The sequence below is a fragment of the Dermacentor andersoni genome, chromosome 1, assembly GCF_023375885.2.
Source record: "Dermacentor andersoni chromosome 1, qqDerAnde1_hic_scaffold, whole genome shotgun sequence".
NCBI lineage: Eukaryota > Metazoa > Arthropoda > Arachnida > Ixodida > Ixodidae > Dermacentor > Dermacentor andersoni.
In genome coordinates, this window is record NC_092814.1 from 117,177,259 (window position 1) to 117,191,633 (window position 14,375).

The following is a 14,375-nucleotide window of genomic DNA, read 5'->3' on the forward strand; positions in this document are numbered from 1 at the left end:
CTTGCTGTCTCCGCTAGAGCGCCCGCACAAACTCCCATCAGACACTGCTTTGCGCTTGGCATTCCTTTTTTTCGCGGTCCCCCACGATGGTACGTGGCGTGTGTAATTTCTCGTTCTTTATTGTGGCGAGCTTGGGCTGTTACATTCTATATGATTTGATATATTGCTACAATATGGCGTGTTAACAGTATAAGCCTTAATTCTCTTGCTTTATTAGTTTTCAACACGACCGCGATGTTGTTCAAACGGTGTCCGGCGCAATGGTGAACTACATGTGCTAAGCCTTAATCTCTTGCCGTATTTGTCATGATTTGTCATGATCAAAGTTAAGCATTTACATGTTCTGGATATGAAATTGGTAAGACGAAATATGTACCGCTACGAGTTTTTGTTAGTTCTATGTGGTGGTGGTTACTTCATTTAATTTCCCTAGAAGCGTGCTTGCTGTCCAGCAACACGTGTAGGTCGCCCGACGTGCATTCAGAGCATGTGCGCTTATCGTTTACCATTACTAGGCCAGCAGTTTATCGAACTAAGTAGCGTTATGGTGATATCAAGCATCATATGAGATTAAGTAGTGTAGGAATTTTGATGTTTTGGTGGCCGTTGAGCAACACGTGATGAACCGTCATGCTTTTGATAGGAATTGCCGTCAGACACGTACTTGACGACGATATGAGTTCTGAGTGTTGCTCAATTACTCGCTTCTGTATGTTATGTCTCCACAGTTCAGTGGATATTGATATCAATGAGGATTTTTGAGGTTACTGGGCTTCCCAGGCGTGGATCTCGGGACACAAAAGCGCATAACCGTTCTATTGTTCAACAGACCCTGCGGACATTTGTGGAGATCGGCCGGGTGGTCTACCTGACCCATGGCAAATACCGGGGACGGCTCTGCGGCATCGTTAACATTGTCGACCAGAACAGGGTGAGTCTTTTGTTTCAACGCAATTTCGTGAGGCAGCTTGGTGAAGCACATGTCACGTTTGTGCGTTGCTCGGTTCGTTGTGTGGACCTTCGCGAATTTAAGGCAACATCTGTGAGTTGCTGTTTAGATGATCTGACCTGCACATTTATTATGTAACCTGAATTTCGAAGGCAGGTCGTGTGCGACTAAAGCGCCACTTGGGGGGCTTGTACAAACGACTGCAGTTAGTTGAACTGAGTACAGATGCAGCCGTGGTTTTGGAGGACGTAGCTGCAACATTTATCCACACATAATTCGGTTTCAACATGCTGGAAACATCATGCAGCAGAAAAAGTAACGCTCCTTGTAGGGACTGTTCTTGTTGCAGAGCAACATATGATGAACCCTCATGCTTTTGATAGGAATTGCCGTCAGACACGTACATGACGACAACATGAGTTCTGAGGTTGCTCTTGCTAAACAGTCTGCTAATTGTCTTCTGTCTCCTAGAACCCCTCCCCTGGTGGTCTAAAGTATACCATTGTCACAGAGGGCAATTTCGATCGTGATTGGCTCCCTGAATCTGCAAATGAACCAAACTATGGAGAAATTCGATCCAGATCGAAAGTGACTCTTACTCTTAAAGCACCAATGTTGCTTTGAGGTGTTCACGATCTGACCACTGTTTCATCTAGTAAAGGGTAAAGGCATGTCTTGTAGGGCCTCTCCAAACTCTGTCACTTATTCACCTTGTGGGAGAGGATCATCTTTTATTGTGGCGGCATTTGATGCAATATAGAGTTTAAGCAGGAAAGTGTCAGTTGTACGATTTTATTTTGTCTGCATTCAATGATGCCAAACAACGACAGTGCTGGTGCCACTGGTGCTTGCTATCACATCGGGCTTTTAAAAAACCGTATGCAAACCTTAGAAGCAGCTATCGCCAATATTTCGACTTGCACTGGCATAGCAATCAGTGCTGTTGACTGGACGCTGTTGGCCTATCGCTTTGTAAAACATGCATTCTCAATACAATTGCAAAACACATGCTTTTATTACTGGATGAAAAAAGGATCTGACCACCGTTTCATCTCTGTAGTAAAGGCATGTAGCCTTTCCAAATTGCACGCACCTTTCAGTTTAGCATTGGGGTGTTGGCTGCTTCAGTTGGCCTAATGCAAAGTTTCAATTGAATATTCCCATGCTGCCGTGCCAGAGGTGATAATTATAGCCACCTTGGCTCAATCCACACCACCTTCCACATGTGTGCATGAGCAGAAAACTGTACATGTTGCACGCTGGTGCACAAATTTCAGTTTACACTGTTTATGCAGACTCAGTGTAAACCAAAATTTGTGCAGCATGTGCAGTTTCTCGCACATGCAGATTGAGCGTAAGTTGGCCCTTAGTGGTTCTAGTAATTCCTGAGGTAATTCTAAATGTGTAGTTACATATGTCTAAAATTTCACGTAAGCTGTGAAAGCGCTTACGGTATTGACAAACCAGCTTACAAATCTTGCTTCCAAGATGCTGTATACTGTAGCTTGATTTTTAAGAGTTCAGAGTTTTGGGGGTGTTGAACTGGTGATAAAAGTTCAATAAAAATAAACCGCATGTCCAGGTATGTGGGTTCAACACATGACATTGACATTCATTACTTCAAGCGATTACCTCTCTTATATGCATATTCCTAGTTTACATAGCACTAAGGAACAATCCTTGGCAAGTGGCAAAACAGTTGCTTTATTATTCAGTCATTGTGGGCATTGCATTTTATAGAGAACGCCACCATAAGGTCTCAGTATCAGTCTCGGTAAACTTCTACAAGTGGACAGCTTCTGCTGTGTTTGTGACATTGCCTGCTTGGCCATTGCACCAAGTCAAAGCGAAACTATACCTGATAACTTTCTGTGGCAATACAGCCAACACTATGGGCACACGCTTGCACGCACGTGCAGAGTTTCTGCTTTTGTGTTACTACGCAAAGTAGTGCTGATGTTTTCCTGGCAGTTTACAGGACCAGGAAAAACAAGACACACACCAGAAAACCAAAACTAGTACACAGCAAACAGTGGAGTGTCTTTTCCTGAGCAAGGTTTTTATTTGTTAGGAAATAAATATTGCACAAAAAATTTTAAATAATGGTACAATTTGCCTTGCACTTGTGTAGCTTCCAGTTGCTTGCATTGCAGACTACATGCTGATACACAGTAAATAAGTTCTTTGGCTCTGTAGCTTTGGCTGTGCTGCTGCACAAAGTTGTCATCAGGTTTACTGTTTGCTGCAAACACTGCATATGGAACCACGGTCGGTTGATCACGGACGGTCACCATAGTTCTGAAGGCATGATGGCGACGCGCTCTCCAGTAAAAACTATGCTACTTGCCATGACTGCTGCGGACGAAACCGTAGTCTCTGACAGTGCAATCACGGATGTTGACTATGCAAATATGAAGGCATGTGGTCAATGGAGTGCTATGCGCTGCGGTAAATGCAAATAAAAGCTATAAAAGTACAAATGGGCATGACTCGTTGGTTCCTGTCATCATACGGTTTCCGCTGATAACTATGGTGCTGCAGATGCCACTGCTTCGTTTCGGTTGGATGGTGGCATCACTATTGCTCTTTCTGATCACAGATTTGTGGCGTTCCAAGTTGGTGTGCAGCCAAGTATGTCCAAATTAACGAGAGTTTGATTTCTTTAAGTGATGCATACACCTGTAAGGTAAAGTCCGAATTAACAAGGTTTTATTGTGCTGGTGGCCCTGGCCCTTAACGCACACTGTGGTGTTGGCTGCGGCTATCTAATTGGATTGGGTGCTAGATTGTACCATGCATTTTCTGCACCCACTGGGAAAGTATCTCCGGAATCGCGCTTGTGTGAATGACCAACCCAGCACATTTTAATTTATGCACAGATTCATGAACATGTTTAGACACGTTCGACTTCACACTGCAATGAATACAGCTGTGACCATGCTGCTTCTTGCACATGTGATGAGTTGGTTAAACTAACCACACTGCAAGCATGACCTGCATTTAGGCACACCTACTCTGTCTTTCAATGCTAATCTATCCTGCAGGGCAGTACGAAATTGGGATGGCAAGCTATTAATTGGGCTAAAAAGCAACCTCAAGATAACTATGATGCTGTGACAAAACATTTGGTGCATAGTCGATGAGCTGGCATCAGATCCCAGCCTTCGCATTTTACCATGATGGCCCATTGCTTGGAATAGGAAACGTATGAAAATTTGAGCTTCTTTAGCTTCCTTTCCTGCGAGTTTCGGAGCAATCCACCATAATGCACCTTTTCAGCATGGTATCTAGTTTTGACAAAGAGATGTGAAATGTTTTATCCACCATATTTTTACTTACACTTTGTCACACTCAGTTACGTTTTTTCAGAAATCTCTGTTTTGTGCATAGAAGCACAAAAGTAACTGCAACATAATGCATTTCGACGAGCACTGAAAATTATCTCGGAACTGGTATTGTCAAGAGGATTCATTCTAAGTGGATATGCTGTGCAAACTCAGCGGCTATAATTCGTAGATTGAAATATGTGGCATAATGTAATTAAGTACAATAATTATTCAATTTACCATTTTGATTTCTTGTAGAAGTAATGGTTGCCTCATTGAGTAATTTAGATCAAGGGTTAGAATTGTGCTATCTGCCATAGGCAATCTTTAAAAATTTGGTGCAGCTAAAAAAGCACCCTGTATACCAAGCTGAAATAATAATAAAAAATTTTTACTAGCCGGCTCTACTCGTTTGCAAAAGTTGTGTATGTCAAAGCAAACTACCTATGCACTCGACTATTTGCATAGATAGCATTAGTTATCGAAATTACCTATGTTTAGAGGACTTGTATAATCTGGAAATAAGGACGTTGCCACAACAAATTTTTTTTTTAAATGCCAATTACATTTAGAAAAGTAAAAAAGGTAAGTGTGCCTATTAGATCAGGCTCTGCTGTATTATCAACATCCCTTTTCTTTACAGAATTCTGTCTTAAAGGATACATTTAAAGCAGTGAGATTGCGATGGTTATCAAAATGCCTCTAGGGTCTGCATGTAGCACTTCAACTGCTTCTGTGCGTTTTCTAGTCACTGAAGTTGCTTTTAAGCGCATTTTAGGACTCCGAAGCATCGTCGCAGTCCACAGTAAGGGCTGCGATGCAGGGTGGGGGGAACGGGGTCACTTTGTGTTTGGATAGAGTTTATGAACCAGTGACCCCTTACTGCTTTCACATGGCTCGCCCACGGTAAAAGCTTAATATGATATAATTTGCAATCGCTTTGATAAACCTGCTCCGAAAATCCATTGTAGTGCTTGAAATTGAATTTTTGGCTGCTCCAAATGCTGCTTTGAAATGGCATGGACCAGTAGCCTCACTGGAATTATTAAGGGACATTGTGTAACAAGTGTTTGTGGCAAGCACCAAACAGCCTGAACGCGGAGCGAACTCTATTGCTTGTGAAGTACAGTGCTGTCGATGCCACATTAATGTAACTTGTTATGTAGATCATTTTCCCCTCCCTTTATTTATAGAAAAACTTATCTGCATCTTGAGCACACGCAGGCAAGTTGACAAAAAAATACTGCCCTTCCACTATTGCATACCTGCCAACTCTTCCTAATTTTCTGTAAAATGTACGAATTTTGAGCTATCGTACGATTTTACGAATCTTGCTTCAAATTTTTCTTTGTAAAGAAAATCCCATGAAATAGTAGTAAAACTACACCCTGGTACCTTACGCCGCCACAAGAGGGCAATACGTATGTGTGGTATAATCAGCAGCTGCAAGTTTGTAGTGACTTCTGTCTACTAGGGGGGTCACGAATCCATATCGAAAGCACTATAGTGCCTCCGCAAACCTGATGCCATTCTTGTGCCTTTGTTTGCACGGGTGCGTGGGTTTGGACTTTAGTCAGCTTCAGTCACTGCAGTGTTGGCCTCGCCTTTTGTGACTAGCTGCCGCGTCGGACGCAGTGAGACTCCGGCCTGTAGCAGCTTCACAGTACGATGGTGGGCTCGAAGCCCCAACAGTACTTCCAAGTGTTTTTGAAATCGTACACGACAGAATTTCTGTGCTTCGTGCCGTCGAAGAAAGCGACAAGTTTGGATTCTGCACCATGTGTGCCTGTGATGTGAACATCTAGCATGGCGGCAAGTCTAGCATCAAGGGTCACATTGCTACTCTGCTGGGGTAGGAACCCCAGCAGAGTGGCGATTCAAAAGAAGCAATCGACACACTTCAAGTCGAGTTTGCCAACGAGTTTGCCAACTTGCAAGCACATCAGGTTCCAGCCGACATATTGAATGAGCCAAGGTGCGACATGTAGTGGTCGCAATTAGGAAGCGTTCGAAGTGTCAAGGATCGCTCAGGTTCCACAGCAATTCAATGGTTGTGCTGGGTATTCTCTCCATTCCCCGCAGCAATGCTGAATGTGAGAGAATATTCAGCACTGTGAACAAAACTCGAACAGAATTTCATCTGTGTGTGAGAAAACACTCGAAAGTCTGCTGATGGTCAAGGGGCACCAGAGTGGTACTTGCTTTGAGCAAATCTACATGGAGAAGTTTCTGAAGCAGGCAAAGCTGGCAACAGCAAAATCATTGCAAAGATAAATTGTGCCCCAGTGGAGTTTTCGCTCTTTACTGTCCAAGTCGCGGATTTCACTTGCAGTTGTGAAAACGTGAGTAAGCTTGTTGCAAAAGGTCAGTCCCTTTAAAAAAGATGCCCCCCGTTTTACGAATTTCAATATCTTCATGTTGGCAGGTATGCTATTAGAAAGGAGTGCAAGCGAAGCTCGGAATTCGCGGCTCTTCGTTGTCGGAATGCCGGCGGCGTTCATGAAACGCTGCTTGTCCTTCGGCCGGACGCATGGTGCGCTGCCTTCCCATCTGACTGCTTGGCATGGACTGGAGCATGCAATCACCTTTTCCCTCCTCCGGAAGGAGGGGACGCCTGTGGTTGGCTTACGATAAAACCCTGTTTTAACCCTTTAAAGGTTTTTGCTGTATGTGTACAATGGCGGTTTTCTCTCCCGCAAAGTCTTTGCTACGGGTACGGTTTGGACCCTGCGCCATAATGACGATGCATGCTCACTGGAAGGTGCTGCTACCTCTTAGGACTTACAGGAGTTTGAAATTTGTGCTACCTTCTTGCGGAGATAAACAGAACCGACTTCTAGCTTCAGCGTGGCGCCAACGGAGGCGTGCGAAAAGTGATTTTTCTCTTTGTTGACACTCCCTTGGAGGGGCAGCAGAAGTTGATTTCTACCTTTATTGGTGCTGCTCTTAGCTTGTTTATCACCGCTGCTCACGAGGTATTCTCGCTCTCTGCTGCAGCGCACTTACGCGAGAGAGTGCGTCAGCCCTCTGCCCAAGGCAGCCACAGGCAGAGAAGCTGTCATGTTTGTGCCAACACAACTCATCACTCCAAGAGGAGAACAGACACATTTTAGGTGTGCAGACTGCGATAAGGTGTGAACATTTTGCAGTTCTGAGTGATGCCGACACCAAAATACTTTCCCTAATTTTTGTTTACTATTTATTCCCGACTGTATACATTTTGTGCATTAAATATCCGCAGTAATTTGACCACCTGGGAAAGTTTTTTTTTTTTTTTTCGAAATAATTCGACCCTTAAAGGGTTAAAGGGTGTGTATAATGAACCGATAGTGGCTGAATCGGTTAGCATGGTCTCACAGCCCAGAGGTCGGTGGTTAGAGTCCGCAGCCTGACAAGCAATTTTTATTTTCGCGCCGCTTGAGTTTTTTCGTAGTGCAATACCGACGCTGAGACAAGTGAGGCAATACAAGCTTTGCTTGAATATCAAACTAAAATAGAAAATCAAGTGTTTGCTGGAGGCAGCTGTGTAGGTTAGTGAATAGATTCAAGGAGTGCTACAAAGGCACCTCAGATCAGTGTCATTCTTGGGACCATGCATCCTTGCTGGTAATAGGATTGAAGCACTACAAGTTGTGTCAGGTGCAGTGATGATGCATATTAGGCTTGGCCTGGTATTTGTGAATGTGCCTTGACAAGGCTGGTAACATTCATTTAATGAACCCTAATCTGGCTAATTTCACTTTTCACTCAAGTGCCAGTTGACATATTGGCAAACCACTGGCACAAATGCTGATGGCACAACAATTAAATTAACTTCAGAGCTGCTTTAACACCGTACATCATTTTAAATGTTTCTGGATAAGGCTAGATGTGGTTTGACAATTGTTTGTATTAGGTTTGGAAACATTAATTATTGTGGCAGTCTGTTTTCACAGTACCTTGCATGTCATAAAAAGAAAGACTACTGAAATTTTAAAATGAATAATTTATTTTTAAATAATAATTAAAGCTTTTTTCTTTTTCACTATCACGGGTTGTTGCGAATGTTTTAGTTATAATAAACAAGTACAACCAGCCCTCTTGCTGGTGATGACCTGGGGAAGCATGGAATCGTCGGGGGAACTAGGGCAGTTCAAGTTAAAATTGCGTGAAGAAATATGTCTGACAGAAGGATTCTATAAAGAGTCCAGGATCCTGCTTAATTTATGTGCTATAGCTCCCCTCTTGGCCACCTCCATTGCTGAAAACTTGCAAGGTGGAGGGCAGTATTGGTGCTGGGTATAGGTAGTGCACTCCTTTACTTGAGGTGAAATGACGTCGGCTCACTTTCCAATGTTGTACCTCAGTGACCTGTAGATATGTCTAGTCTGCTATAACAAGAAGTCTTCCCTTCGGAAAAGAGGCTGAAAGATGTCAGAGCCGTGCTTGTCCGTGTCCCTTCAGATTATGATAGGGCCAAACTCGCGAACTGTTTCGTTTGCAAGCGATTTTTGCCATTGGCTGGCCACCTCCAACAATATTTCCAGCATCAGAATTTCCTGGAATTTTCTTGCAAACAATTCTAGCGTAAAAGCATTTTCTATTATATAGGCATTACAACTTTAGCCAACACTGGCAATTGATAGATGTGCATTCTGATCAGTCGGTGCTTGCACTGTATGCTTGTCACCATTCTTTTCATTTTCACGGCCGGACTGCGATTCATTTCTCACGGAGACTGATATGTGCAAAGTACTTGAGACAGTGGAGCATGTACTTGATGTTTGTCCCCAGTAAGACTTTGAAAGGCCGCCATTGACCTCCCCATTAATGTTGTGAACAGGCCATTGACATAAGAGTGTTACTAGAACTTTGGCCAGACATAATGTAAACCAAACTGCCTATCAAAGCTCAGAATATTTTACTTCCAGCTTAGAATCAAGGCTGTGAGTGGATCATTTAGACAAGTTGCATCTTACTGTCTATCCTCATACCTCTTTATCCTCCCATTCTCTCTCACTGAATCTTCCTTTTACGTGAATACCAGCATTGGTGTTGGATCTGCATAATTAGTTGTTAGCTAAACTATGTGCTTCCTGAAGAACAGCACTTCCAATATTTCCATGCAGCGTTGGGCTCTTGTACAGAATAAATTCATGCTGTTTCCTTATAATTATCCTTTGTGTATGCACATCGACCAGAACCGGTTCGGACTGTGATGTTTTTGCTATAGAGTTGAACAGGAACGAAAGCTGGAACGAAAAATGTTTCGACTCGAAACTCTGGTTGGAGTATATTGCCTCCTGGTAAAGCTCATGAACACTAGATGTCACACATTTGTTGTGAGGTAGCAATGCCACATGTCAACATATAACTAGTGAGTTACTTTTAGAGTGCAAAAGCCTGGTGTTTCACTATAAGCCATTCAACAGCTTGTCATGTGTTGGTGCCTGCTTCAAGCTATCACCACAGTGTCGCCTCTTACTTTTGCACAGATTTCTGTTTTTATAAAATAACTTTTGGTTTAACTACTAGTATCTTGCTTAATCTTCTAATACAAAAATATATTTTTGCCTAATCTGCTAAAACATTGTTTGTTGGTCCCTTGAGCAAACTGTAACACAATTTTTCTTGAATAGAGCGCATAAATCTCAGTACACGGGGAACTGTGCAACCTAACTGCTATAGCTGTCTTCGCTGACTGATCGGAGCACACATCATTTGCAAGGGTCGGCTGAAGTAGTAATGCATTATCTCCTGTGATTTTCGCCAAAGTTATGAGAAGTTAAGGCAACATATGAAAGGTTGGACAGCTTTACCATACTGATTCGAGTAGAAAAAGTGCTGATTGAGGCTCTTTTGGTTCCAGGCTGTTGTTGATGGTCCTGAGACAGGAGTGCCACGCCAAGCAGTGCCATTCAAGCACATGAGGCTCACTCGGCAGAAAATCCGGGTGCCTATGGGTACATCCACAAAGGTTGTGCGCAAGGCCTGGGTGAAGAATGATGTTACGCAGAAATGGAATGAGTCTGCACTTGCCAAGAAGCTGGCTGCTCGTCGTCTGGTGCGTTCGGTTAATCATTTGTTCTGGGTAGCAACGTTTTCAGTTAAGCCCCTTGTATGGCAGTTCGTTAGCCTGACAGGTTAAGTGGAAGTTGAAGGTTGTTTTTTTTTTTTTTCTGATCCTTTTACACGTCTTCCTTTATTGTTGTAATGTGTTAGTATACATTTGTACAAATCTGGCCTGTGAAACTACTGCTGTGTATCTGGGCCCTCAGGCACATTCAAGTAGTTTATAACTGCTTTTTGCCTGGGGTATAACGAACTGTGTTCAAAATAAAAATTGATTGAAGCAGTACCTTCAACGGGTGCTGTAAGCTTACCACCCCTCGCGTGCGCTTGATGACGTTACCGCGAGCTCGCTCCCCTCCACTTCTTTCCCTTCGCTCTCGCAGGAAGGCGGCACTCGTGAAGCACTCATGTCTGAAAATAAACTTAATGGTTACTTCTTACGGGGCTCTTTGGCAGTATCACATTGCTAAACACAAAAAGTGCATGATGCTAATGCCAGACTTGCTCTATGGGGTGATCCTATATTTATTTGTTAGAAAGCATTCTAAAGGTAAGAAAACAGCCTAACATTTCCTTGAATATTTATTTTCACTCAATATTTTTTATTGTAATTTGCACAATGATGCTAGAGTAACAGTAATAGCATCACCTTCTATATATTTCAATATGAATACACTGATACCAATGTTTTTATTGTCACTCAACAAAATCATAGAGAAAAGCCCTGCAAGGCTGAGTGCGATGTGTAAAAACTGCAGCATCTATGCATTTGCGCCCGCCTCTTCAGTGAGAGGATTACTACCACAATGGAATTATAGCGTGTCCGGTATTCTGATAAGCGCAAGCGGACTGGGCGTTTTACTCAATCAGCGCAGGTGCAGTTGTGAACAGCCTGCACGGTGCAGCCACCTGGAGGCACTGAGCTAATATAGCAGTAACGAAGGCCGTGATTCTGTAGCGATGACTTTTCAGTATGCTAATGCCTTTCGACGCTTTTCACTTTGTGACTGGTCACTCAACGCTCTGCCCCGGAAGTAAACACGGACTGTTAAAATACCATTCCAGAAACCTCGCAGTGTTGCCGGAATAGGATGTGATGATCGCGATGTTAATGCGACCTATAATTCAGGCAAAGCCTCCAAGATTAGCATTCACAGTTAAATCTCTGAGGCATAGTGATACGACCAAGGCAAGGTCTTGGGGATTACTGTCCAATGTGTAATCACTGAGGCCATACTTAGTGTCTTGACGATGTTGCCAGAGGAGATAATGCCAGCGGAGTCGGCGTGTGCTACAGCCACAGACGGTGTCCGGATAATCGAATGTAGAGCTGGCGGCTGTCCGAAACGTCTGGTGGCTTTACACATTAAGTCTGTCAGGCCATTGGCAGTGCCGCGAAGCTGTCCGAATATCCGAGCATGTCCGATTTATCGGTCGGCGACTGTAGCTAACAAGCAACAGTTTGGGGCATATGATGAATTCATCCAGGAAGTGCCGTCTGATTCGTGCATGACGATATTTGGATGCTGATTTACAGTACTTCATGCTTGGTTGCCTTTGTATGTTATGCTGTGCCTAAATCTGCTAGTTTTTGTTTGTGTTTTCAACAGAAAGCCAACATGAACGATTTCGACAGGTTCAAGCTGAGGCGGGCAAAGCAATCGGTGCGTACTACATCTCGTAATCTTGCAGTCATTTTTAGCCATTGTAGCATATGGCTGACTTTTGACTGTTTTTTTTTTTTTAGATATCTTAAGTGCTTTTGGTTGTGAAGCCTTGTTAATTTGGACAATGGGATAACTTGTTTTTACTGTCTGGGACTGCCAACGTATCTGTTCGATTGGATCAAGTGAACAAATTTGCAGGTATTTGGATATGGACTGGTTAATAGACTAGCCCAGAACCAGCTACAAAACCTCTTGATAGCTATTCAGGCAACAATTTTTGCATCACTTCAATTTTTTATTGGCTGTGGCCCACATCAACAGATCCAGTTAGTGTGTAGTATCAAGTTTGTAGCTAGGCGGTGAACCTGTCTAGTACATGGTAACAATATTTCACTAGCATGTAAGGCACTAAGTCACACATTGCATGCACATCGTAATGAGCAATTAACTGACTGTGTCAGCAAAATTGTGAGATTAGCGACACAGTGAAAAGCATTGCTATTTGGTTGAATATAGTGTCCTGCCACCGCCATGCTTCAAGGGAAGTTGCAATGAACTTATTTTCTCGGTTCATTTAATCACTGAGCATTCAGATAATGAAACCTTTTTTCATCTCATGACATCCAAATTGACAAGATTTTACTGATTTGCAATTCAGCCTATTGTATTTATCAATGAGACCTTCATTATCTGCTCCAGATTTACAAATAATCATTTGTAAATTATATTTCTATAAACTAAGCAACAAGTTAACTGTACATGTGAAGTAGACTGATTTTTGCTTATGCATAACACATCCTGTAAAGAATTCAAACCTACTTGTCAGTGAACAAAAGGGTGCTAGCTGCAGCCTTTTGTCGCATTAATGTGGGTGTGACAAATTAGCTGATGCTGTCAAGTATGTGAAATGTGCCTGCCAACCTTGTCTGCGTGCTTGCTGTACGGAATGGTTAATTCAAGCCCATGTATACGTGGAAAGCACCGAGCTCCACAATGCTGCCTAAACTGCTATGGCGTTTCGCAGTCATGACGCTTACAATTTCTTAAATAATTCATGGCATCCCGACTGCCACAGCCTTGGCCATTGGGAAAGTATAAAACACTGAGCAAATGTCCGTAAACAAATTTTCTTTACTGCTGGCATTGTAGAAAATGCTTAACAACTTGCATTTTTGCATGAAGTCTTGATAGCAAGCAAATATATATTTTTTTAATTTGCTGACTTTCTGGCTGTTACGTAAAGGTTCTGTGCTGATCCCACAACTATTTACTTTGGCATTCTGCTGTTCACATTGGGAACCCCCCCAATAAAAATTACACAAGCCTTGTACTTCCTGCCAAACTTGATTGGCTTGCAAGCCACTCCAAGTGTAATTTGGAGAGAGTCCTTCGGTGCGAGTATATTTCAAGGCTGTCACATAAAAATGCCAGGCTTTTCTGGGTATAAGATGTAAGAGTGCATGGCACTCGCATGCAAGGACCGCGTCTGCACTTGCCTTTGTTATGGTGTAGTATTGCACCAACTACTCAATGTCAACACTATGGCTCCTTTGGAGCAAATTCTTTCTGGCTTCTATTGCCTTCCTTGACCTTTTGCAGTGGAAGTGTTTTAATATTCAGTGCTTTCTTTTTAATATTTTCTTCACATATTCTTTAAATAGCGAAGTTAACATAGAAACCTTACTCCTTTCATTGTCCACAGTTGAACAAGGTTGTGCGGCTCCGGTTCTTGAAATTGAAGTCACTTTCCAAAAAGGCTGCCAAGAAGGGTCAGCCGGAGAAACCAGAGAAGAAAGCAGCACCCAAGAAGAAGTGAATGCAGAAAATAAACTGGCGGATGTGCTGAATTTTGCTGTCGTTTTTTGCAAGTGTTTTGTCAATTGGCTAGAGTCATTATCCAGGGTGTCTACCAACCGGGAATTCTCAGGGAATTTGAACATTCTGGAAAAACTCAGGGAATTTGTGCTTCTATCAGGGAAAATTAGCTGTAACTTTATTGAAAGGGAACGAAAGTTGTGGTAATGCTGGCTCCAGTAACAGAGGAATTGCAACGAATCGTCATTGACGCCATGTCATCGGCAGGATGTATTGCCAGAGTAGTTAATGACCGATTTTGTAGACGTCCGATTTTTCGGACATGCCCGATAATTTGCACGGCTTTGCGGCACCACCACGTACTCCATATAGTCAATGTATATTTCCCTGACTGCACGTCAGAAATGGCATTAATCAAAGCCGCCACTGCCGCTATTTTGATTATCTCGCCGCCTCGAACCGGCACTCTCGCACGCAGATCCGCTGGCAACCGTAACCACCACCGCGGCTACGTTAGGCCTAGCTGCTTCTATGTTCGCTATTAAGCTTCTTGCCGTGCGGTGCTGT

At 43.0% G+C, this 14,375-nt stretch overlaps 1 protein-coding gene across 2 annotated transcripts; it reads left to right on the forward strand.

The window, feature by feature from the left end:
* Positions 1-32: 32 nt before the first annotated feature.
* Positions 33-13,840, forward strand: RpL14 (ribosomal protein L14). 2 transcript variants are annotated; one of them, XM_055061939.2, is made up of 5 exons: positions 33-89; positions 830-931; positions 10,124-10,318; positions 11,937-11,990; positions 13,696-13,840. In XM_055061939.2, exons 1-5 carry the CDS (start codon positions 87-89, stop codon positions 13,807-13,809), a joined length of 468 nt encoding a protein of 155 aa, XP_054917914.1. In that variant the 5' UTR covers positions 33-86; the 3' UTR covers positions 13,810-13,840. The 2 variants fall into 2 exon arrangements, with proteins under 2 accessions (XP_054917914.1, XP_050047002.2); XM_050191045.2 differs by lacking the exon at positions 33-89 and adding an exon at positions 335-358.
* Positions 13,841-14,375: the final 535 nt, after the last annotated feature.

Bases quoted from the DNA above. Each gene is read 5' to 3' on its own strand.
- RpL14 (XM_050191045.2), top strand. The intron at 932-10,123 runs GTGAGTCTTTTG...TTTTGGTTCCAG, and splicing joins ACATTGTCGACCAGAACAGG to GCTGTTGTTGATGGTCCTGA. The intron at 10,319-11,936 runs GTGCGTTCGGTT...TGTTTTCAACAG, and splicing joins AGCTGGCTGCTCGTCGTCTG to AAAGCCAACATGAACGATTT.